The sequence below is a fragment of the Artemia franciscana genome, chromosome 5, assembly GCF_032884065.1.
Source record: "Artemia franciscana chromosome 5, ASM3288406v1, whole genome shotgun sequence".
Lineage (NCBI taxonomy): Eukaryota > Metazoa > Arthropoda > Branchiopoda > Anostraca > Artemiidae > Artemia > Artemia franciscana.
In genome coordinates, this window is record NC_088867.1 from 486,391 (window position 1) to 510,873 (window position 24,483).

At 34.6% G+C, this 24,483-nt stretch overlaps 1 protein-coding gene across 4 annotated transcripts in view; it reads left to right on the forward strand.

Moving 5' to 3' along the window:
- The window catches only part of LOC136026833 (solute carrier family 7 member 14-like), a 334,289-nt gene that overhangs the window by 255,220 nt on the left and 54,586 nt on the right, over nucleotides 1–24,483 (forward strand). For all 4 annotated transcript variants that reach the window (XM_065703537.1, XM_065703540.1, XM_065703539.1 and 1 more), the window contains exon 7: nucleotides 8,764–8,935. In XM_065703537.1, the coding sequence (XP_065559609.1) occupies nucleotides 8,764–8,935 (172 nt within the window). The remainder of the gene's footprint in view (nucleotides 1–8,763; nucleotides 8,936–24,483) is intronic.

A 24,483-nucleotide genomic window follows, 5' to 3' on the forward strand; every position in this document is an offset into this window, starting at 1 on the left:
AATAGGTTTCCTTCATTTGATTTCAATGAAATTTAAAACTCGCAAGAAAAAAAAATCGTTGAATATTTATCCAGCGTCAAATATTTTTCACGGACTTGGAGGGAGTGGGGGTGAAGTACAACCAGTTGGACATTCGGTCTCAGCTTGGTGTTTTTATTATGGTATATTGTAATATTAAAAAAGGATCAAACTAGTTTTTGATAAAAAAAGAATAAACAAGGTAAACCCTGACCTCCTTACTTTTTTCTCAGGGCAATTTTACAACACAGTTTAAGGCTAGTAAAATGGTCTTGTTGTCATATCGTTGGATCAGAACAATTTTTTGTCGTCTTAAGCGGAGCTAACAGACGTTCCTCTACCATGTCCTTTCCGCTCTTCGTCATACTTCACCAGAGCTCCTTCTAGACGTGAGTAGATTCCGAAGGAAGCAGGTCGAATTACAAAATTAAAATTTTCGATTTTATAACTAACATTGAGGTATCAATGCTAAATAAAGTTTTTTGAATAACATTTCAAGTAATTTTTCTTAAAATAAAAGGATTGGTTATGTATCTATTGTTTTTTAATCATTTTTTTATTTCAGCCACAAAAGGGAGAGCAGATTTCATCTTATTACTGCCTATTCCTTTATTAGTCTTCTTAGTAGATATAACCTCCTGGATCTCAAATAGGTTTCCTTCATTTGATTTCAATGAAATTTAAAACTCGCAAACGAAAAAAAATCGTTGAATATTTATCCAGCGTCAAATATTTTTCACGGACTTGGAGGGAGTGGGGGCGAAGTACAACCAGTTAGACATTCGGTCTCAGCTTGGTGTTTTTATTATGGTATATTGTAATATTAAAAAAGGATCAAACTAGTTTTTGATAAAAAAAAGAGTAAACAAGGTAAACCCTGACCTCCTTACTTTTTTCTCAGGGCAATTTTGCAACACAGTTTGAGGCTAGTAAAATGGTCTTGTTGTCATATTGTTGGATCAGAACAATTTTTTGTCGTCTTAAGCGGAGCTAACAGACGTTCCTCTACCATGTCCTTTCCGCTCTTCGTCATACTTCACCAGAGCTCCTTCTAGACAATTCTTAATGCGTGGGTCTTCTCCTTTGATTTCTAAAGTGTCAAGGTCTTCAAGAAGTTTCATCGAAGTAAAAAATCTGTTGAAAAAGAGGCTGATCCCTTCTTTGATGCCATTAATTAGATGCAGTACGACATCACATCCTATTCCCTTCACTTAAAGATTTTTGAAAAACGTCGTCCTCCCCTGCTAAATGTTGAAGACATACTCCAAGCTAGATGAACCAGCTATGACGAAGTAATTCAATCATAAAGGATTTGGTTTGTTTGGAACGTACTGCTTCATTGAATGTTGCTAAGAAAATTGGATAATTTGCTCGTTGAAGCTCAGGAACTCTATTCTTCCAAGAGATGTGCAAATTCTGCGAACCTCTTCCAAAACTGTTCTTATATTTCATAGCCGGTCAGTAGCTCAGGCAGCTTGGTCGTATTCATCTTCCACAAAAAACTTCAAGTTACTTCAAAGATTGAAGCATCTTTCTCAATATATGCTCTCAGCAATGATTATGACTTTGAATCTTTTGCTCCAGAACTATTCTGATCCTTGAGTCGTTCAGAATACCCACCAAAATATTTAAACTAAAAAATGTCTTCATTTCCGATTTCGTCACCCCAAGTGGTTTGTCTTATGTTTTCTGATAGTGATAATTCATCGCGAAAGCTATCTGTTATAAGAAATGTTCTGAGAATGACATTAGGAAATATTTGTGACGCTTCCAGTCGTTTCGGTCTGACGGTTCTTGATCTTCGTCAATTGGTTCAAATCAAAATAAGCATGTGTAAACTGTTCTGAGGACTTCCGTTTGTACTAAGGATGACTTGATTTTCCGGCTCCAGTTTTTCGATCTGGTTATGGGCATTAGGCCTGAAAACTGACAGTTGAATATCATGCTCTTCGTCACCGACCGCGAGACCCTAATTATTCAGATTGATATTAATGGATGGACTAGGCTTTTCTTTCTCTTTAGATGAGGATTAACAGTCTTCGGTAATGTTCTTCATCATTGAAAAGCTTATATTCGTCACCAACATTGTTGCTATCCTCCAGGTCCAAATCACTTAGGTCACTGTCATCAAGCAAACAGGCCGCGTGGTGCAAAGTGACTAAAAGGAGGAATTATTATTTTTGGAAACCATGGCGGTCAAAAACAAAATAAAGTTTCCTTAAGAAATGATACAAGACTGTTTTAAATGATAAATTCAAAGAAAGCCTATTTATCGCATAATATTTCTTCTAAATATTATTTTCATTCTGACCCAAAACAAAATTATAGTTATGAGTGATTCAATTTATGATTTATCCCAACCAGGGCTACTCTGTATCAACAACTGCATAGAGCAGCAGCAACAGTTTAGGTTTATCTCATAGTGTTAAATTTGCTAACAATATGTAGAGACCACTTAATGTCCAATAAAGTGGACATGGAGACAAACCTTCACTTAGAAAGCAGGTCATTGATGTGCAAAGGTTTGGTCATTAGGTTCCTGGAGAATAAGTTGAACAGGAAAGACCACGCGTTTAAGCAATGCTGGCATGAATAAGGAAATCAGAGCACTCTTTTACTGTTGCATCCTTAACTTAATTTTCACTGTTTTTACAATTGCCAAAAAAAGAAGGAAGCCGGTTATCATTATTAACCAACTGTGACAAGCTAATGCTACTAAGCAAATTGTCATTTGCAGTGATGGCTAAAAGAAAAAACAAATATTCTTGCATACAAAAACCAGCAAAAACACCAAAAAAAATCAAATGGTTAAAGTATATAACAAGCTAATACAGTAAAGTCCATGAAATAAGAGTTGGAAATGAAACAAACCGAAAGAAAGGAAAGAGGAAAAAATGAGCTACCATTTTGCTGACTCAGTATTTTGCAGTATTTGCGTTTTTCTCTGATTTTAACGTTACTGGCCGTCAGCGTTGTTTGTTCAGGTTTAGGTAATTTTATTTTTTTACAATAATTACAACATAAGTTTGACATACTTCCGGCAGAGATAATAGCTCGAATGGCACGGGAGTTATAACTGGAAACAAAAATTTTCTTCAAAGTAAGAAAAAAACAGTAATAATAGTAAAAAATAATAGTACTAATAGCAATAATAGTACTCACCATTTCAATCTCACAACCAAACAACAACAATAAAAAGAAGAAAAAACTGACAACTTTAGAACTGACAAGAGGGGCAAACCGATAAAAAAAAAAAAAAAAAAAAAAAAAAAGTTAATATTTACTAATCAAAAACCCTTAAAATTTCTTGTTTATACTCCTCGGAGATAAGCCCTAAATATTATTTTTATATTTATTATTATTTATTATCGAACTATACCTCAAAGAAAACCGCGATCGCTCGCATCTGATAAGAGGCCTGTGATTTAGTGAATTTTGTCGAGTAGAGTAGGGGTGAGTAGATTCCGAAGGAAGCAGGTCGATCTACAAAATTAAAATTTTCGATTTTATAACTAACATTGAGGTATCAATGCTAAATAAAGTTTTATGAATAACATTTTAAGTATTTTTTCTTAAAATAAAAAGATTGGTTATGTATCTATTGTTTTTTAATCATTTTTTTAGTTCAGCCACAAAAGGGAGAGCAGATTTCATCTTATTACTGCCTATTCCTTTATTAGTCTTCTTAGTAGATATAACCTCCTGGATCTCAAATAGGTTTCCTTCATTTGATTTCAATGAAATTTAAAACTCGCAAGAAAAAAAAATCGTTGAATATTTATCCAGCGTCAAATATTTTTCACGGACTTGGAGGGAGTGGGGGCGAAGTACAACCAGTTGGACATTCAGTCTCAGCTTGGTGTTTTTATTATGGTATATTGTAATATTAAAAAAGGAGCAAAACTAGTTTTTGATGAAAAAGAGTAAACAAGGTAAACCCTGACCTCCTTACTTTTTTCTCAGGGTAATTTTGCAACACAGTTTGAGGCTAGTAAAATGGTCTTGTTGTCATCGTTGGATCAGAACGATTTTTTGTCGTCTTAAGCGAAGCTAACAGACGTTCCTCTACCATGTCCTTTCCGCTCTTCGTCATACTTCACCAGAGCTCCTTCTAGACGATTCTTAATTAGCACGTCTTCTCCTTTGATTTGTAAAGTGTCAAGGTCTTCAAGAAGTTTCATCGAAGTAAAAATATTCACTTATATATATTCACTTATACTCACCCCTACTCTACTCGACAAAATTCATTAATTCACCGGCCTCTTGTCAGATGCGAGCGATCGCGGTTTTCTTTGAGGTATAGTTCGATAATAAATAATAAAAAATATAAAAATAATATTTAGGACTTATCTCCGAGGAGTATAAACAAGACATTTAAAGGGTTTTTGATAAGTGAATATTAATATTCCGAAGGAAGCAAGTCGAACTTATGAAGAAAAGATGGAAGTAAATTTCTGCTCAGCTAGATACGAAGCTTGTCAATATGGGTCTTAAATGACAAATTTGCATCCAAAATAATTCCTAAGTATCGCATTGTTTCAACTCTCTCCACTTTCAAGTCACATTTTTCAATCAAGATTTCACTTAGGTATGAACTTTTTTTTGGGTTCTAGAATATACAGTAAACTTTGTCTTATCCCATTTAACACTGAGATGATTGGAGCTAAACCATCCCATGATTCGTGTTGTCACATCTGATCGAATTCGTCTTAGAGAGATTTCACTGCGAGCCTTTACGCTACACGCTGTATCATCAGCGAAGAGTACAGTCAATCCATGTTTCTCTAATTCATGAGCGAGGTCATTTATATAAATTAAAAATATTAGAGGACCTATGATGGAACTTTGAGGGACACCTACATTATTTGACTGTAGCACTTTGGAAGACATAACCTCACCAACATCTCCATGCTGCTTTCTTTCATTTAAGTATGACGTTATCAGGGTATTTGCAGGACCTCTTATTCCATATTGATCTAACTTAATCTTCAGAATACCATGAGATATCGTGTCAAATGCCTTTTTTATGTCAACAAATATGGAAGTCACTGTTTCTCCATTATCCAGTGCGTCGTGAGTAAATTGAGAGATGACCAAAAAGGCTTGTTTGGTGGAGCGATCTTTACGAAAGCCGAATTGCGAAGGAGTGAAAAATCCGGTGCTCATCAAGAACTTTACAAGTCTGTTATAAGTGCACCTTTCCGATAATTTTGAAAATGCTGTGATAATAGATATTGGCCTGTAATTTGATGGGTTTGTTGGATCCCCTCCTTTGTGAAGAGTGATGATTTGAGCTGCTTTGAGGCACTGAGGAAATGTCCCCTCCTTGAAACTGAGATTAATGAGGAGTGTTAGGACTTCAGCTATCGTAGGGATTATTGTTTAAACAGGTCAGTCGTGGATCCATCCGTTCATGCGAGGTACCATTCTTCAGTAGTCGGTTGAAGTTTATAAGTTCTTTTGGACATACGGGTGAAAGAAATATACGTTTACAACTAACAGGAGGTAGAGAATCTAGAAAGTCTGTGTTACTCTGATTACCATTGGGAGATGCGATGTTAGCCGTTTATTCACCAATTCGGGCAAAGTACGTATTGAGGAGTTCTACTAGATCTTGTTTATTATTAAATAAAAAAAAACAGTTTTTTGAAATGAAAGTAAGGAGCGACATTAAAACTTAAAACGAACAGAAATTACTCCGTATATGAAAGGGGCTTTTCCTCCTCAACGCCCCGCTCTTTACGCCAAAGTTTTTTATTGTTTTAAAAAGTAGAGTTGCGAGAAAGAATCAGACTTTAGCGCAAGGAGTGAGATGTCGAGGAGGAAAAGCCCCTTTCATATACGGAGTAATTTCTGTTAGTTTTAAGTTTTTATGTCGCTCCTTACTTTCATTTCAAAAAACTTGTTTTTTTTATTTAATTTCTGAAAGTTTTTGAATTAATGCATGTCTGATTTTGGCTCTCTGTACATAAATTATTAAAATGAAATTTGCATATTAATTCTTTTCTTTGGCTAAATGGCTGACTCTTAGTTTTGATCAGACGATTTTGAGAAATAAGAGGTGGGGAAGGAGGCCTAGTTACCCTCCAATTTTTCGGTTACGTAAAAAGGCAACTAGAACCTTTAATTTTTAACGAGCGTTTTTATTAGTAAAAAATATACGTAACTTAAGAATTAACTTACGCAACAAACTTTTATATTCTTATATTTCTGATTATATATGTGAGGGGGTTTGTCCCATCGTTAATACCTCGCTCTTCACACTAAATCTTAAGTTTTGTCCCGAATCTTTAAGAATGACCCCTGAATCAGAAAGGCCGTAGAATAAATAGTTGAAATTACAAAAAATAATTTAGCATAAAGAGCAAAATATTTATCTCCTCCTAATTACCTTGCTCTTTATGCTAAAGTATTTTTTTGAACCCCTCATATGCGTAATAATCTCTGTTCGTTTTAAGTTTTAATGCTTCTCCTTACTTTCAATTGAAAAAACTTTTTCAGGTTTATATTTTCATTGTTTTTTTTTATAAATAGTAATGCTAGAAAATCCTGCGCCCTTTTCATTGAATTTCTCTTCCCCCATGAAATATTCCTCCAAGGAAAGATCCTCCCATATAGCCCCCTCCCCTGAACCTCACACCCAAACCAAAAAAATCCCCCTGAAAACGTTGGTACACTTCCCAATAACCATTACTGTATGTAAACACTGGTCAAAGTTTGTAACTTGCAGCCCCTCCCCCGGGGACTTTGGATGGGGGGTAACTCATCCCCAGAGACATAGTTATTATGGTTTTTGACTATGAGGAACAAAATGGCTATCTCAAAATTGATCCGTTAACTTTGGGAAAAAATGAGCGTGGGAGGGGGCCTAGGTGCCCTCCAATTTTTGGCCACTTAAAAAGAGCACTAGAACTTTTCATTTCCGTTAGAATGAGCCCTCTTGCAACACTCTAGGACCACTTGGTCGATACGATGACCCCTGGGAAAGAAAATAACAAACAAACAAACAAATAAACACACATCCGTGATTTGTCTTCTGGCAAAAACTACGAAATCCCACATTTTTGTAGATTAGACCTTGAAATTTTTTCTACAGGATTCTCTGCTACGCTGAATGCAATGGTGTGATTTTCGTTAAGATCCTATGACGTTTAGGGGGTGTTTCCCCCTATTTTCCAAAATAAGGCAAATTTTCTCAGGCTCGTAACTTTTGATGACAAAGACTAAATTTGATGAAACTTATATATTTAAAATCAGCATTAAAATCCAATTCTTTTGATATAGCTTTTAGCATCGAAATTCCGTGTTTTAGAGTTTCGTTTACTATTGAGCTGGTTCGCTCCTTACTACAGTTCGTTACCACGAACTGTTTGATTGGCACTAGTAGTCCTGAGTAGATTCTGTTTATTATTGGCACTAGTAGTCCGGTCGAGATTGAACATAGGAGCTCTGAGACATGTGTTCCTTCTAAATATCAAATTAAGAAATACCTTACAATCGGTCACCCGTTCTTAAGTTAAAAATACCTCGATTTTTCAATTTTTCCGAATTAACACCCCTTCCAACACCTCCAAAGAGATTCGATTCAGTCCAGTTATGTCAATCAGGTATCTAGGACTTTTGCTTATTCTTCCCGTCAATTTTCATCCTGATCTCTCCACTCTAAGCCTTTTTCAAGATTTCCGGCTCCCTCCCAAACTTTCCCCAATGACATTGGATCCAGTCAGGATAGTGCTTATTTTTACCACCAAGTTTCATCCTGATTCCTCCACTCTAACGTTTTCCAAGATTTTAGGATTCCCTCATCAATTCCCCCCAGTGTCACCAGATCTGTTCGGAATTTAAAATAACAGCTTTGAGACACGATATCCTTCTAAATATCAAATCTCATTAAGATCCAATCACCTGTTCGTAAGTTAAAAATACCTCAATTTTTCTAGTTTTTTCCGAATTAACACCCCCGCCGGCTCCCCCAAAGAGAGCAGATTCAGTCTGGTTATGTCAATCACGTATCTAGGGCATGTGCTTATTCTTCTGACAAATTTCCATCCTGATCTCTCCACTCTAATCGTTTTCCAAGATTTCTGCCCCCCCCCAACTCCCCCAGTGACACTGAATTCGGTAGGAATTTAAAATAAGAAAGACGAAACTTCTTTAAGATCCGATCACTCTTTTGTAAGCTAAAAATACCTCATTTTTCCTAATTATTCAGAATTTACCCTCCCCCAACTCCCCCAAAGGGAGAGAATCCATTCTGGTTACGTCCATTACGTGCCTAAGACTTACGCTTATTTTTCTCACGAGGTTTCATCCCAATCCCTTCACTCTAAGTGTTTTCCAAGATTTTAGGTTCCCCCTTCAAGCTCCCCCATTGTCACCGGATCCTGGCGGAATTTAAAATAAGAGCTCTGAGACACAATATCCTTCTAAATATTAAATTTAATTAAGATCCAATCACCTGTTCGTAAGATAAAAATACCTCGTTTTTCTTTTTTTTCGAATTAACCGTCCCCCCAATCCCTTCCCCCCCCAGATGGTCGAATCGGGTAAACGACTATTTCTAATTTAATCTGGCCTGGTCTTTGATCGCCTGCCAAATTTCACCGTCCTAGCATATCTGGAAGTGCCTAAACTAGCAAAACCGGGACCGACAGCCCGACAGAATTTGCGATTGCTATATGACACTTGGTATTTACCAAGTGCCATAAAAAGAGTAAATAGTTTATATACTTTTGTGCTTTATAGTGCCGTACAACGAGTTACACGCTGATTCTGCTCTGATTGACATTTTTGGACAAGTGGGTGCACCCATCTGCAAAACAATTGTAGCAACTGGAGCTTTGGCTGGATTAACAGTTTCATTGTTTGGATCGATGTTTCCACTACCTCGTGTTGTCTATGCAATGGCAATTGATGGGTAAGGCTTTTTGATATCCATAATGTGAAATAGCAATTATGAACTGAATAATATATGATAGCCAATAAGTTAATGATTATAAAAAAAATATAGAAATAGAGCTTCCCAATTTCAGAGGCCGTGCTAGTACGTGGTAATAAAGTCGCACCTAAAGATTTGCGTAGTTGATGAAAAATTAATGGAAAATGTAAAGAAATCATTTTAAAGGTTAATTTAACTAAGTTGATTCATTTGAGGTTCAAGGAAATTATTTAGAGTTGAATTGTAAAACAACTATTTTGAAGGAAGGCCAGCGGATCTTTGTATAAGGAAGGATGGTGCTGAAGCTTCAAAAAGTGTATTTATTAGAGTCCGATTTTTAAACTTTCGATAGGCCTTCAGACAAATATAAAATAGAGGGTAGGATAATAACAGTAAGGGATTTAATCTCTTTCTCCCCTTATTCCGAGGAATGTTTTTGGACTAAGCCAGTAATAAGGTAAATAAAAAAGGGTAAAGGATATGGCATTAGACTTTACAGTCCGTACCGGCGATGCTGATCTCCGTTTCTTGGCCCTTGGCCAGGAAGTGCAATGGGGGGCTGGAGGCCAGTCATCCTGTGCTTTCGCACACCCTTCCTGTTTACCTTCCCCAGATTTCTCCAGATACCCGTTTAGAGCTGGATCGACTCTGGCTAAGCTTACAGAGTCACGCCACTGACCCCCGTCCCAAACTGAAGAATTGGGTACACTGGAATTCGAACCCGCGTCCTCTCAGACAAGAAGCCAGTACTATAGGTGCAGTGGATGATAGCTTCCCTCTTATTGCAGCAATATATTAAGTGTACCATAAGAAATTGTGTCCGTGTTCTTATCTATACAAAAGGGAGATGTGGGAGGGGGCATGAAGAGCGGTGCCAGGAATTTCTCAGAGGGTTGAGTGCTATAAGAAGGTTTTTTTTACAAATATTTGAACGAAAACATTTCTAACTTATCTTTTAATACATTTTTCAATGTCCTCTCGTTTCAGGGGAAAGCAATTTACCCCCTGCTCCCCATCCTTCTGCCAGTGTTCATTGGAAAAATCCCTATACAAAATATATGTTCAAATAAATCCTCTTGGAAAGCGTGGAAATAGTGACCCCAGACCTAATCCCCAAGCTCCTGATAAATACTTTGAACGGTTGCAAATTTAAGATGATTGTAATGTTTGATGTAGTATTATATGAATATTTAAACTCAATGTGACAATGGAAGTAGAAGGCGGGAATTTTAGCACCCCATTATATTTGACGGAGTCTATGATTTACTGACCGTTCTCAATAGGACCCAACACTTCGTTAAATAAAACTTTGACTACATTCCATGCAACTAAAAAATCGATTATCTTTGCATATTGTGTAAATACATCAATTTTGAATGTATAATGCTGTTCATCAAAAGTGGTTACCACCTTAAAATTTGCATAACTATAAAAAAGAAGATAAGCTCCCTCGAAAAGGGATAAGACCTTGATGAAAAATATAGAAAGAAATTCAAAATTTATGAGAACCCTATAGCCACTAACTATGACATATAAATTTCTTGTTTGCTGAAAAAGAAATATCAAACATATGTTTTCTTTTTCCCAGAGGGATCTTATGGACCCAAGAGTCATGGATTATTGATAAGTGGCTAATCTTTTATGCTGTCTCCCATTTTCAGAAGTCATAATAGTGTGCGGCAGACTATTGCTTCTTAAAAAGTGTGTTTAGTCAATAAGAAATGAACTGTTGTTGTACACCGTTTATCCAGTACAACTAGCTGTAATGGATTATCGTGTAGTTGCAAAACTTCCATTAGACTCTCGTCCAACAGACTCTTTTATACAGAAAGGGGTACCTTAGGCCTCAAAAATACACTTTTGCCTACATCGTTAAAGATTCTGTGAAAGGTATTTCTGATGAGCTTAATGAATAATCATTTGATCAGGGATGTTACCTTGCAATCCCTTTAATTTGGGAGAGTATATAGTGTATACACAGTAAAACGCAACGTGTACTTTGGATGCTATGGGGAAAAAATCCCTCGTTGCGGAGATGACACTTTCTTCTGAAAGATTACACTATATTTTGAAAACAGAAACGCTAAATGAATTCTTTTTTAAGTGATCTTCTATTAAAGGTAAACTTGATCTATATAGCGGGGTTTGAGGGGCCAGTAGAAATCCTCATAGTAAGATTTACAATCGGTGAGGAATTTGAAAAGGAAATTCCTTAATTAAAAAAACCATAAGAATTAATATCAAAGGAAAGTAAAGAATGACACTGAAACGTATGGGAGACAAAGATTGTTCCGAACAAGAGGGGCCTGTTTCCTTCTTATCCCCATTTATTATGCTAAAGTTTGGTATTTTGTCCGTAATGCCTCAAAAATGACTTCTTAAATACATAGACAATTGAAATCGGATATAAAATAGATTCATAATGCCTCAAAAAGGAAAAGAATAATACGCTTTTGCTTTAAATAGTGAAATTATCGATCCAAACATTACAAAAGTCAATTATACTTTAGTGTAAAGACTGTAGGTTTGAAAAGTGAGTAGATCCCTTCCATATATATAAGCTTTTTTAGTTAGTTTTCAAAGAGCGTATTTACAAAAAGCAGGAAAGGGCTGCTTTGCAAGGGTGCCGGCAGAGAATTTTCCAGGGAGGGGGGGGAGTCAGACGGCAATATAGCAGTGGTGGTCTGGTGACAATTTAGGGGGGTTTCTGGTACCGAACTACGACTTTACCGTGAAAAGGACGAATTTGCAATCAATTTAAATTCTGAGAGGCTAATTGATTTAAAAGTATTTATAACTATATTTTAGGCTTCCCAGTTGCGAAAAAAGTAATGACAAAGGGGAGTAGTACTGGATTCAATCAAGTTCATTCGCTTTATTTGTAATGCAATTTAGCTACGTTTGGTGATCTGTAATTGCGTATCAGCTATAATGAAAGGGGTGAGCCATCGTTTAGGTGGGGGTAGGGTAGATTCTTACAATGTATATTTAATCGACAAACTGCTTAGTCTTCCTAAGGCTTCAGACGAGCTTTTCAACTGAAAGCAAGGAACAGATTCGAAACCTATTTGAACAGAATATTCTTTGTATGAAGGGGCTATCTACTCCTTAGCTCCCTACTTTTTACTGTGAAGACTAGTCTTTTTAGGATTTTTCAGAGCATTGAACAACTTTTGTTTAATAAACAAAGTGTTGTGAATGGCAGTCCCCCTTATATACAAAGTTATTTATATTTATTTTAAGTTTTAAACTTGCTCCATACTTTAGTTGATAAACCTTTTCTATTTGGTTAATTACATTTCATGTAACTGTAAAGTCTTGTGAATACAATACTTTTGGTAGCGCAGAAAAAACTATCAATATTTCAATGATCTATATTTAAATTTTGATGGATAATCAAACAGTTCAATGGTTTACAATGGTAACGAACTGTAAGTAAGGAGCGACTTGGCTCAATAGTAACCGAAAATCTAAGAAATGGAATTTTGATAGCAGTAGATATATCAAAATAATTTAACCCATCAAAAGCTACGAGCCTGAAAAAAATCGTCTGATTTTCGAAAAAGGTGGATAGACCCCCTAGAAGTCATAGAATTTTAATAAAAAAAAATACTTCATCAGATACAGCCTATCAAAAAACACTATTATTCCAGTATCAAGCTCATACCCACAAAAATGTGGAATTTTGTGATTTTTACCAAAAGAAAGATCACACATGCATCTTCATTTTTTTTTTTTTTTTTTTTTTTTTTTTTTTTTTTTTTTTTTTTTGTCTATCCCAGGGGTGATCGTATTGATCCAGTGGGCCTGGAACGTCGGGATATGGTTCAAATCTAGCTCTAGTGCCTTTTTTAAGTGACTAAAAAAATTGAAAGGCAAATAAACCCCCCTCCCACGCCACTTTTTAGGAAAAATTGTGCGATCAAAATTTTGAGATAGTAGTTTTTTCAGCATAGTTGAAAGATCCAGTAACTACATCTTTGGACATAAAATGGCCCCCTAAAGCCCCTGGAGAAAGGATTTTAAGTTATAAAATTTGCCTATTGTTTTATTTTTATTCGAAAGTATGCAAAAATTTTCAGGTGGGAGGGGAGGACCACTTTTCTGCTGGGAGAATTTTCCATGGAGAGGGAAGTTTCCAGGGGTGAAGCCTACAAGAGAAATTTTACAGTGGGTAAATTCTTTACGGATTGAATTTTACGCGCGAAAATGTTAAGGGTAATTGTTCGGGACAAGTCTTCGCCAGAATTGAAATGTCCGGAGAATAATTCTATGGGGAGGGGGATTTTTCCGTGGACGTCGTGCTAAGTATCCTGACGTTATTTAAAAAAAAAACGATCAGAAATTAAACAAAAAAACGATTTTTTCAACTGAAAGTAAGGTGCAACATCAAAACTTAAAACGAACAGAAATTACTACGAATGTGAGGGGGTTGCCTCCTCCTTAACACCTTGCTTTTTACACTGAAGTTTAAATTTTGTCTAAATTCCTTAAAAAAAAAAACACCTGAAACACAAGGGTCATTTAATTAGAACATTAAGCAACATTAAGCAACTTTTTGTAAAGTACTGAAAAACTGTAGCGTAAAAAGTCAAGTGTTGAGGAAGGGGCAACGTTTATCTAAAGGCAACAGAAAAATTAAGTCAATTAAAGTAAAAGTACATAAAAATGAAAAAAGTTAGTAATTGCAAAAAATACACAAAACAATAGCCTACTTACAAAAAATAAGATATAAACTCCCAGCATTAAGTTTTTTTTTAGCAATGCCGAAGCATTGGACGGATATTTTTTAACAATATTAACAGTTTTGGACTTGGTTATCAAGCACCAAAATATTTAGTGCCTTTAGACTCAGTGTTTATGTAACGCATTATCAAAGTAGTTTTTTCACAGTAAAGCATTAAGAAAAGCAGATAAAATTTTTAATTCAATATTTTAAAGCAAATTTTGAATACCAAGAACCTATATATTTGACACCTTTATGCTTCATAACTGTAAAAAATTAAGTATTTTTCAAAGTGACAACTAGACAAATACAATCACTTCTGGAGAAACCAGCACCCATTCAAGAGAAACATTTCTGATTATAGTGGCTTCATGTATCAGTTCACGGGTACTCTTGCAATGCAAGCAAAAGTTGACGACATATTTTACCGAAATTGCCCCTTATTAAACTGTTTTCCTTGTGTTTTACATAATTATACGAATATTCTTGTGCACTAATAACTGCACTAATCACTATTAAGCAAATATATATATTTAGGATCACCATAAAAAGCTGATTCTTTGATTGAATGCTGTCAATAGTTAGGTCCTTACATTTTCAATATTGACAAGGTTTGTTATTTACATACCATTCGTTATTATGAAGAGTTTGATTTTTTTTTTTTTTTTTTTTTTTGTTGCTCCAACTAAAGCATACAAAAAACGTTTGCGGGAAACTCGAGAGAGCTACTCAGTCACAAATTAGAATTTTTATTATCCTTATTAATTGTCAAAATCTATTTGCAGGCATCCAAGAACGGGGCAACACACATTTTTTCCATGGCTTTCCCTATTCTGCTCTCTTTCCTTTGGTTTCTTTAAATTACTTTATAGTCCCAAATTTTTGGGGGGATCTTGGCTCTACCGGTACCAATGCTAGTTTAGTTCCTAAAATTGATGTCTTTTGACAGTTAGAATCATTCAAAGGATTTTAAAAGGATAATTTTCATTCGGAAGGGCACTTAGCTGGTGTTAGACAAAATATTTAATCATTTAATAAAAACTTTGCTTCTCAATGGGTCTTGAATATAGACTTATCGTCTCTTATCATTTAAGATATTATTGATTCATCCCTTCAAATTTGGAATAAGTTTGGTGGAAAGTGTTCAACGGGAAAATTTTGAGTATTTTTTTTACAGCACGGTTTGAAATTTGAAAAATATGCAGCAAGTTTCCTGTGTAAAGGGGGATCATTGACTCTCCAATTTCACCGTAAAGTCTCGCAGTCACCTTGTGGCTAATGAGTGAATGTCAAAATATACTTTTTGATTTATTGTGATATGTTTGTCAATGGTCACACGAAAAACTGATCACATCAAATAACACTGAATATGTATTTGTTCATAGATGTTCCACTTCTCCTGATGAAGGTAAAGTCAAATATGTCCTGGAACTTAAAGGCATGTGTTTTTTAATATTTTCTAATTTAGAATGAGCTTAATCCACAAATATTCTACTTTTCATGAAGTAAATGTGACTTAGGGGCTTGTGATTGTGAACTTGCATGAACATTAAATAAGAACGGAATGCGTCTATAGTAACTGAAACTCTAGAAAATGAAAGTTCGATAACAGAAAAGGTTTTGACTGCTATACTTGTATAAAAAGCGTCTACGGTTGTGTTTACTCTAAATATGAAAGATTCATTAATTTAGATTTACTCTTCAAAACTATTAAAGTATGGAAATTTGTTTAACTTGACAAAAAAGGGACAAACACTCCTCCAAAAGGGGTGACAACTTTTACAAAAATTTATTCCATGAAATTTGAAATTTCTGAGCATTCTAAAGCCACTCGCTGCAAGAATAAGAAAACTGTAGTTTTGGCTCGAAGACAGAGAGACATAAGACAGAGACAGAAAGACAGAGAGAGAGAGAAAGAGAAAAAGACAAAGAGAGAGATGTAGAAACACAGACAGTTACACAAAGAGAGAGGCAAACAGACGGTCTCTCTCTCTATTTGTGCCTTCATGTCTGACCTTGCTTAAAGTACAGACCCATGTGATAAAAATGGATTCTTGCTGGGAAAACTATGCGATTAGCACAGGGTGCCACTTGCCAAAGCGGTCATTGTTCAAATTTGGTAACTTAGCTCTGGTTATCTCATCCAATGGTTTCATCATTTGCTTCAATGGGGTATTCCACAGAAAATTCGAATTAGGTCTTACGTTGTTAATAAAATGAAAACTATGAATTAAGTGCTCATCTTACGCTATCACATTAAAAAATATCGTGAAAGGTTTTGCGAATAGTCATAGTGTGTTTCTGTACGTCCGTTAAATTTCTAAGCACTTGTGGGCAATAGGCCAAATAAACAATAGCTTCTATATCTAAAATATTACCCATATTTAATATTATATAGTCGAACCCTTGTAATTTCTACAAATTTATTTCTCCCTTCCATGTGAATTATTTCCGGGATTAAGAAATACACGATCCATAGCTTACAGAGAAAGCAATAGGGATCTTATCGATCCAAGCGAAAATCCTGTGAATTCTCTGACTGAGAAAAAACCCATCGCATGAAATTAATTTTCTGGAACATAATAATAGCAAATGCTTGTTAGCTCAGGTGACTATGGCGTCAGTCCGTTGGGAAATTTTGGATCTTACGTCCGATTCCTACAACGGACAAAAACTTGATGACGGTTTGTAAAGGACCCCCGAAGCAAAACATTTCTTGCTTAAGCTATATTACAACAATTTTTCAAGAAAAAGTACCTTGAAGAAAAAAAAATCTTGAAGAAAAAATCTTGAGGAGAAAAATATTGAAGCAAAAGGAATCTCGCAGAAAAAAAAATCTTGAAACAAAAAGAAATCTTGACGTGAAAAATGTGTTGAAGAAAAAATAGCACATGCGTATAAATCCACATAAAAATTACGTAACAACCAGGTGTAGGCAATACGTCATCCTCACTTACATTCAGGAGGTTCCCCATTTGAGTGGTACCTGAAGCACGAAGTCCTGAGGAAGTCTTGAAGAAAAATGTATTAAAAAACTTCTCGACATTTCTTAAAACGTCTTAAAAAATGTCTTAAAGAACGTCTTGAAGAAAACCGTCTTAAAGAAATCTTGAAAGAAACATTTGGGTAAGTAAATCTTTTTTTCAAAAACCACAGAATTCTCAAAGAAAAAACACCTAGTATTACTAAACCCAGGTTTACATAATCAATGATACCTGTGTCTTGAAAAAAACTCTGCCAAATATTCGCTAACTTAAAAAAAAGTGCCAGCAGCGGGGTTCGAAGGGATATTTCTCTCACAGGAGAGTCTATAGGGATACTACTCATCCATCCAGGGCTAAACAAAAAGTAGGTTGTCCCTCGAACGGATTAGGAAGACATATTAAAAAATGATCTAAGGGAAAATGGAACTTATTGGGAGGGTATAAAGTGGAAAGAAATATTTTGTGACAGAGGAGGAGCATGCTCAGCTATGTTGGCCTCAATTGACTTGGTGCCGCAGTGAGTTTTTAATAGTAATAGTAAGAGAACTAGCAAGAAAGACTTGAGATGCAATCTTGGAAAGGAAATATCTTTATTAACCTTTCTCAGTGTTTGGCAAAATGTCAGGCAAGATATGGTAAAGTAAAAAAGCAGGAGCAATTCAGTCGTTCAGTCATTGTTCAGTCATTGTGTTATCGTTGCAGGTCTTCACTCCGACTTTGATTTATTTTTGTGGACTCTCTCTTTAACCTTTTCCTGGTCGTGTCATTCATTATGATGTGCCTCCCTTTATATTATTATGTGGTAACCTAGCAGAACTAAAAAAAAGCTAATGTCATAAGTAAATTGGTTTTAATATTTATATACTACATAATGGGTTTTAATTAAACGTTCATTGTTACTTAGATAAAATCAAAATTTTCTGAGAGTGTTCACAATTCTAAAGTGAATTTCTAAGCTTTGTTTTTGATTTAAATTCACTAGAACTTGTCTTGTCCGCACAAAATAAGCTATTTTACAGACAACTATGCATAAATGTACCTTTTATTATCATAATGATACTTTCATAAGAATAATCAATAAATAAAAAAGAGGTATACTTAATGCGCATAAAAATTACAGTAATATAGACTTAAAATAACAAATTCAAAATAACATCACGTCAAAAAAAGTAAAATGATAAAAGTAAATTTCAATTCAAAAAGACGAAATATTCAAAAAGACGAAAAAGATCTTACAGAGAAAGTAAGTAAAAATTCATATTTAAGATGGTGAAGATATGCCACTTTAATTCGAGAATTAAATGAAAAAGACAAGTTTTTTTAACTGAAAATAAGGAGCGACATTAAAACTTATAACGAACAGAAATTACTTCGTATATGAAAGGGGCTGCTTCCTCATCAACGCCCCGCTCTTCACGCTAAAGTTTGACTCTATCTCTCAACTCTATTTTTGAAAACAGTAAAAACTTAAGCGTAAAGAACGGGGCGTTAATGAGGGAGCAGCCCCTTTCATATACGAAATAATTTCTAATCGCTTTAAGTTTTAATGTCGCTCCTTACTTTCAGTTGAAAAACTTTTTTTTCTAATTTAATTTCTGAACGTTTTTGAATCAATGCATGTTTTGCTTTTGGCTCTCCGTAGATGACTAATTAAAATGAAATTTGCATATTTATTTTTTTTGGGCTTAATGGCTTTCTCATAGTTTTGATATAATGATTATGAGAAAAAGGAGCGAGGGAGGACGCCTAGTTGCCCTCCGATTTTTTGGCTACTTAAAAAGGCAACTGGAACTGTTGTTCTTATTAGTACATGTTTTTATTGGTAAAAGATATACGTAACTTACAAATTAGCTTACGTAACGAACTTCTGTATTCTCATGTTTTTATCACGTATATGAGGGGGTTCACCCCCTCATCAGTACTTCGCTCTTTACACTAAAGCTTAAATCTTGTCCCAATTCCTTAAGAATGAACCCTGAATCACAAAAGCCGTAGAATAAATAGTTGAAATAGCTAAAAATACTTTCGCGTAAAGAGCAAAGTATTAGGAGGAGGTGAGCCACTCATATGTGTAATAATTTCTGTTCGTTTTACGTTTTAATGCTGCTCCTTACTTTCAGTTGAAAAAACTTTTTAATATTTATTTTTTCATTGTTTTTTTTTAAATAATGCTAGAAAATACTGCTCCCTTCATGGAAATTTTGTTCCCCCATGACAAATTCCTAGATGGAAAGTTCCCCCAGTATATCCCCCTCTTCTTAACCCCTCCCCCAAACCAAAAATCCCCCTGAAAACGTCTGTACACTTCCCAGTAAGCATTACTATATGTAAGCACTGGTCAAAGTTTGCAACTTTTAGCCCCTCCCATTGGGACTGTGGGGGAGGGGCGGAGTAAGTCGTCCTCTAAGGATTAGTTATAAGGTTTTTTGACTACGCTAAATAAAATGACTCTCTCAGAATTTTGATACGGTGACTTTGGTAAAATAATTAGCGTTGAAGGGGGCCTAGTGGCCCTCCAAATTTTCTGGTCACTTAAAAAGGGCACTATAACTTTTAATTTCCGTTAGAATGAGCCCTCTTGCAATATTCTAGGACCACTAGGTCAATACGATCATCCCTTCGAAAAAAAACAAACAAACAAATAAACACGCATCCGTGATCTGCCTTCTGGCAAAAAATACAAACTTCCACATTCTTGTTGATAGGAGCTTGAAACTTTTTCCAGAGGGTTCTCTCATACGCCGCATCTGATGGTGTGATATTCGTTAAGACTCTATGACTTTTAGGGGGTGTTTCCCCCTATTTTCTAAAATAAGGCAAATTTTCTCAGGTTCGTTACTTTTTATGGGTAAGACTAAACTTGATGAAACTTATATATTTAAAATAAGCATTAAAATTCAATTTTTTGATGTAGCTATTGGTATCAAAATTCTATTTTTAGAGTTTCGGTTACTATTGAGCCGGGTCGCTCCTTACTACAGTTCGTTACCACGAACTGTTTGAAAAAAGAAGGCTGAAAACCTATAGAATTACCACCGGAAAGCCATTCAAAGGAAAAACTATTGACTTACAAAGTCTGGCTGATATGTATCTTCTCATTCATCCACTTAGATAAATGAGAGAGCCACAAGTCTTTTGGATCTTTGCCTAATGATTAGCTATTAAAGGAGGTGAAATCTTTTTAATAGTACAAAACGGAATTTCAAGGAATATACTGAATCCAAAGCCTGAAAATTCCAATCCTTTCCGAAACTACGTTGGGGAGAGCCATGGGTATCATTTATTGCAAAATATTTACATGTTGCAACGTTATTTTCAAGAGCTTTTTTCTTTAACATATTTATTAAAATCTTAAAATTATTCATAAAAAAAATTTTAGACAGAATAAATAAAATAACACCATCTGCATGCGCAAAATTACTAATTTTGACTGATAAATAAGCAAATGAGGATTTTAAAAAATTGATACAATCTCTCAAGTATAAATCAAAATTAGAATGGATAATATAACTCCTTGTCAAACCCCTCTTTTGGCCTATATTTCATCAGGAGAAATTCAGGATCCCGAAGCATCACGGATTTTAATGTCAGAACATCATGAACAACTTTAATAGGGTTCTGTAGCGAACAAAAATTTAACAAAACTAAGCCGTGAAGAAGCACGTGAAAGGCTACCAAACTTCCCATTTATTTCTATAAAAATTGAATGGATCTCCCTTAATCCAGGAAGAATTTAGGTATAATCTGAGAAAAGGTAGTACTTGCAAGAACAAAACCAGAAAATCTATCGAACCGCGACTTAATATAACCAGTATCAAATCAAACAAAATGAGATTGTACACCAGGCTCAAACCACTTACTCATTGAGAAACCTTTGTTAAGTACAGAAATAGGCTGGAATACGCTGGAAAGCATAAATTGTTACAGTCTTGCCTTCGAAATGGGGTTATTATGCCTCTTTTAAAAGAATAAGACACTTGCCCTACTGAAAGAACCAAAATGAAAAACAAAAAATGGACAGAAAAAGAAGAAGGGGTGAGCAAAATATGGCTAGTAAATAGTCCACCTTGGCCTTGAGTACTCTTATTTTCAAGATCTTTTAACGCTTTTCCAAGTCAAAACTAGAAATAAAAAAATAAGGATTCCAACGCGAAAGTAACTCGTCAAGCTCCTAAACCTGTAAAGGACTATCATTTAAAACAGATATCAATTTTGGAAAATGATACACCCCCCTTTTTTCTTTCGGGGCCTAATGGAAAAGATTGATTGACCCTGACTTTTCTGTATTTTTCACAGTGATTGGTTATTATCAACATTTTCTTTAAAATTTGTCTTAAGTCTTACCTTTATACTGTGGTGATACTCTTTGAAAAGCCACTTTATTAACTTTCATATCATTTTAAGTGAGTTAATCTGAACGCTTATCAAAGTCCCGCCAGCGAAACTAACAAACTTATGCGGAATTATTTGCAACTACCAAATCTTGCTTACTTGACCAACGCTGGATCTCAGTTTGTTTACGAGAATACAAAATGCTTCCAAACACTTTGCATTCAAATTCTCGACGCTTATCCTATACCCTCTAAAAGCAAAAGAAAAATAAAATAAAAATAATACCAAACTAGGCTCAACCAGTTTACTCAATTAAATTTTCTACGATCAGCCTTAAGATTTTGCTATTTAGGGTTAGATGGCGTTTGTTGCAGAGCTTGATTTTTATTCTCATATCAATTCAACTGGCTGTTTTTTACAGCTTTAAAGACTTTAAGTCCTCTTTGAGTTTTAAGCCTTTAATATGTATATTATACTCTTTATTTCTCATTTCTTTGCGGGACCACATGAGCCTTCGTTCAAGTTATCCACTTAGATTTTTCTTCCATTGCTTCTTCGTAAAATAGAAACTTTTAGTTCGGGTGTGATTATGTTTGCTTCCTTTTCCTCTTCTGTTTTCTTGACTAGTCGCATGAAGACATCAATTCATTTTATTTTTTTATTCTTCCCCTTCTTCATTGATCTGGCTTACTTTATGGGCTCATATGGTAACGATGTACTTTAACTAGAATTGCTGGTGGATTAACTTAGGCTTTAACTGGAATTCCAGGTTTTTTTTATTCTTTTACTTTTTGTCCCCTCATTTTACTTTTTTCTTAAATTTGTTTTTTTTGAAAATTCGTCTAATTGTGTTTTTATAAATAAATATTTTTCTTCTTAGGAACATACTTATTAACGCTTCAGCTGTATTGGAGAAGTTCAAAGATTCTTCTTCCATCTCTTTATTTCTTAAATAAATATATTCATAGTTCTTCAGAGCTCTTCCTTATATTTGATTAAGATATGAAAATGTTCAAAACAAAGTTTAAGCCCTAAAGAGGATATTAAAGTCAACAAACAAAGTCTTTCGTTATCTCACGTCAATGGCTAAATTTACAATGGAGAGTTTCAAGGGGAATAAGACACGGGAAAAAAAATCCAAGAGGAAAATAATATGTTTTGAATCCTCTGATTCTATGCTTCTAAAAAGCTTAAAACGAAAAAATTAACAAGAATAATAAATCAAAATACCGAAAAAATGCTAAAATATTGAAGTATAAAATTTTACTGCTAGTCAACTTGTTCAACTGTTTCAGTTAAACAATTTTTCACAGTTTTGGGTATTTTTTTACAGTCTGACCAATTTTTATTTTTCCATATTTTGATAAAGCTTTATAGAACACAGTTTTATTCTTTTAATTTAAATTTCAAGTGATACATTCCAAATTTCAATGTAGATTGCTTCCTGATTGAGATTTGACTGATCAAAATTCAAACAACAAGGCCATTAATACTGAGAGCAAATGAACTTTTTGTTGCATAATTACCACATAATCTTTCATCAAAAATACAAATATCAAATCATTTTGTGCGCAAGGTTGCCACCCCTACTGATTTATCACTATTTCTAGTAATTTTTCCTATTTGCTAGTGATTTTCATCTAGCTAGTGATTTATAGTGATTTTTGTTTTAAAACTAGTTATTTTTCCTAAATCTAGTGATTTCTCACGATATAGCGTTTAGATTTATGATTCAATTGAAGAACTCATACATGAAGCTAATTAATAAAAAAAAAAATGCAAAAGAGTGATTCACTACAGTTACTAATATGTTCTAGATTAGCATTTATGCAAACATACCACCTTCCAAGCTTCTCTTTTCCAAACATATTAAATACTCTCTATTTCACAACATTTGCTCAGGTCGAATTTATGTGTTCACATTTATGGTTTTGATTTTTTCTTTTTTCTCTCTATAATCTTTCAGTTCTCAATTATATTTTCTCCGGTTAAAACTTTTGAAAGTGGAGTGGATAGTGGATATGAATATACTGCAAATAGAACAAAAATATTGAAAAATAAGAAGGAAGGAATTAAATATAATTTTCTAAATGAAAAAAAGAAATAATTGAAAAACAAAATAGGACTTAGTGCTTTTTATAATAGGATTTGTAATATAACTAGCTATTTAAGTCTATTTTAGGCTGGTGATTGAAGTTGGTTAGGAGTAAGGTGGCATCCACTCTGGGAATTATCCAGTGGTTTTATCTGTACTTCTAATTTGAGTTTTACCCATAAAGGCTACGAAACTGTAAAAATTTGCCAGATACATCCACTAAAAGTCAAAGAGTTTACATTAAAATCAAGCCATTAGATTCGGTGATTCAAAGAACCTTACTGTAGAGGTTTCAAGCCTCTATCTGCAAAAATGTTGAATTTTGTATTTTTTATCAGATAAAAATCATGGATAAGTTTTAATTTGTTTTTGTTTTCTCAGTGATGATCGTATCGAGCCAACGGTACTAGAGCTTTAGGAGTAGGCTCGTTTAAGCGGAAATTAAAATTTCTAGTGACCCTTTATCTTAACAAAAAGTTCGGGTGGATACCCCCCCCCTCTCATGTCCCTTTTTTCCCCAAAAATTATTCATTCAAAATTTTGAGATTTTGCCATTTTGTTTTGAATAGTTGAAAGATTTCAAAACTATACCTTTAGATTTAACATGACTCACGCAGCCCCTGAGGATAGGTCTGGAGATGAAACTATTCTAAGAATAATTTGCAAGGGATAATAAGGATAATGTGCGATCTAGGAAAACCGGTTTCATAGCCACGAAGACAAATAACGGGAGACATATTACATTGGACTTACATAATTTGGCTATAGATTTGGACATTAGAGGTTGGGGGTAAGGTTCAGTTACTACCCCCCCCCCCCTAATTTTCAAATATATAGCCCAAATTGTATCATTGCATGAACTAAAGTATTATTTTTTCATCATATTTTGGTATATTTTATTAGAATTAACATAACTTTATTTCTTGGGTGTGTTACGTATAATTAAAAAAACCTTTTTTTTATTAAACAGGCAATAAGACCGATGCTTATTGAAATCTGTGAAGGGTGGGGCAATTTTTTCCATAAAAATATGAAAAGAACATTTTTAAAATTGTCGCTGGTGTTCAAGTAATTATGCTGGCTCAGCTAGAGTAAAAAGAAAATAGTTTCTATATTCTTAGGAAAAAATGGTGCTTTGAATCAACAAGGAAAAAATTAAAAGAAAAAGCAAATATTTCGAATACATCACTGACAACCAATTTTCAGTGATCGGGATATAAGCCAAGGGTACCAGTTCGGGAAAATACAGGGATGAAGCAAGGATTTCGCTCAATTCTGTGCATAAAAACTGTGAAATGGCATTTTTTAAAATTTAAAGGTAATTTTCCACATCTAGCAAGGTAATTTTACCCCCTTCCCATAAGTGGGCCAGTATAGAACACCGTAAAGA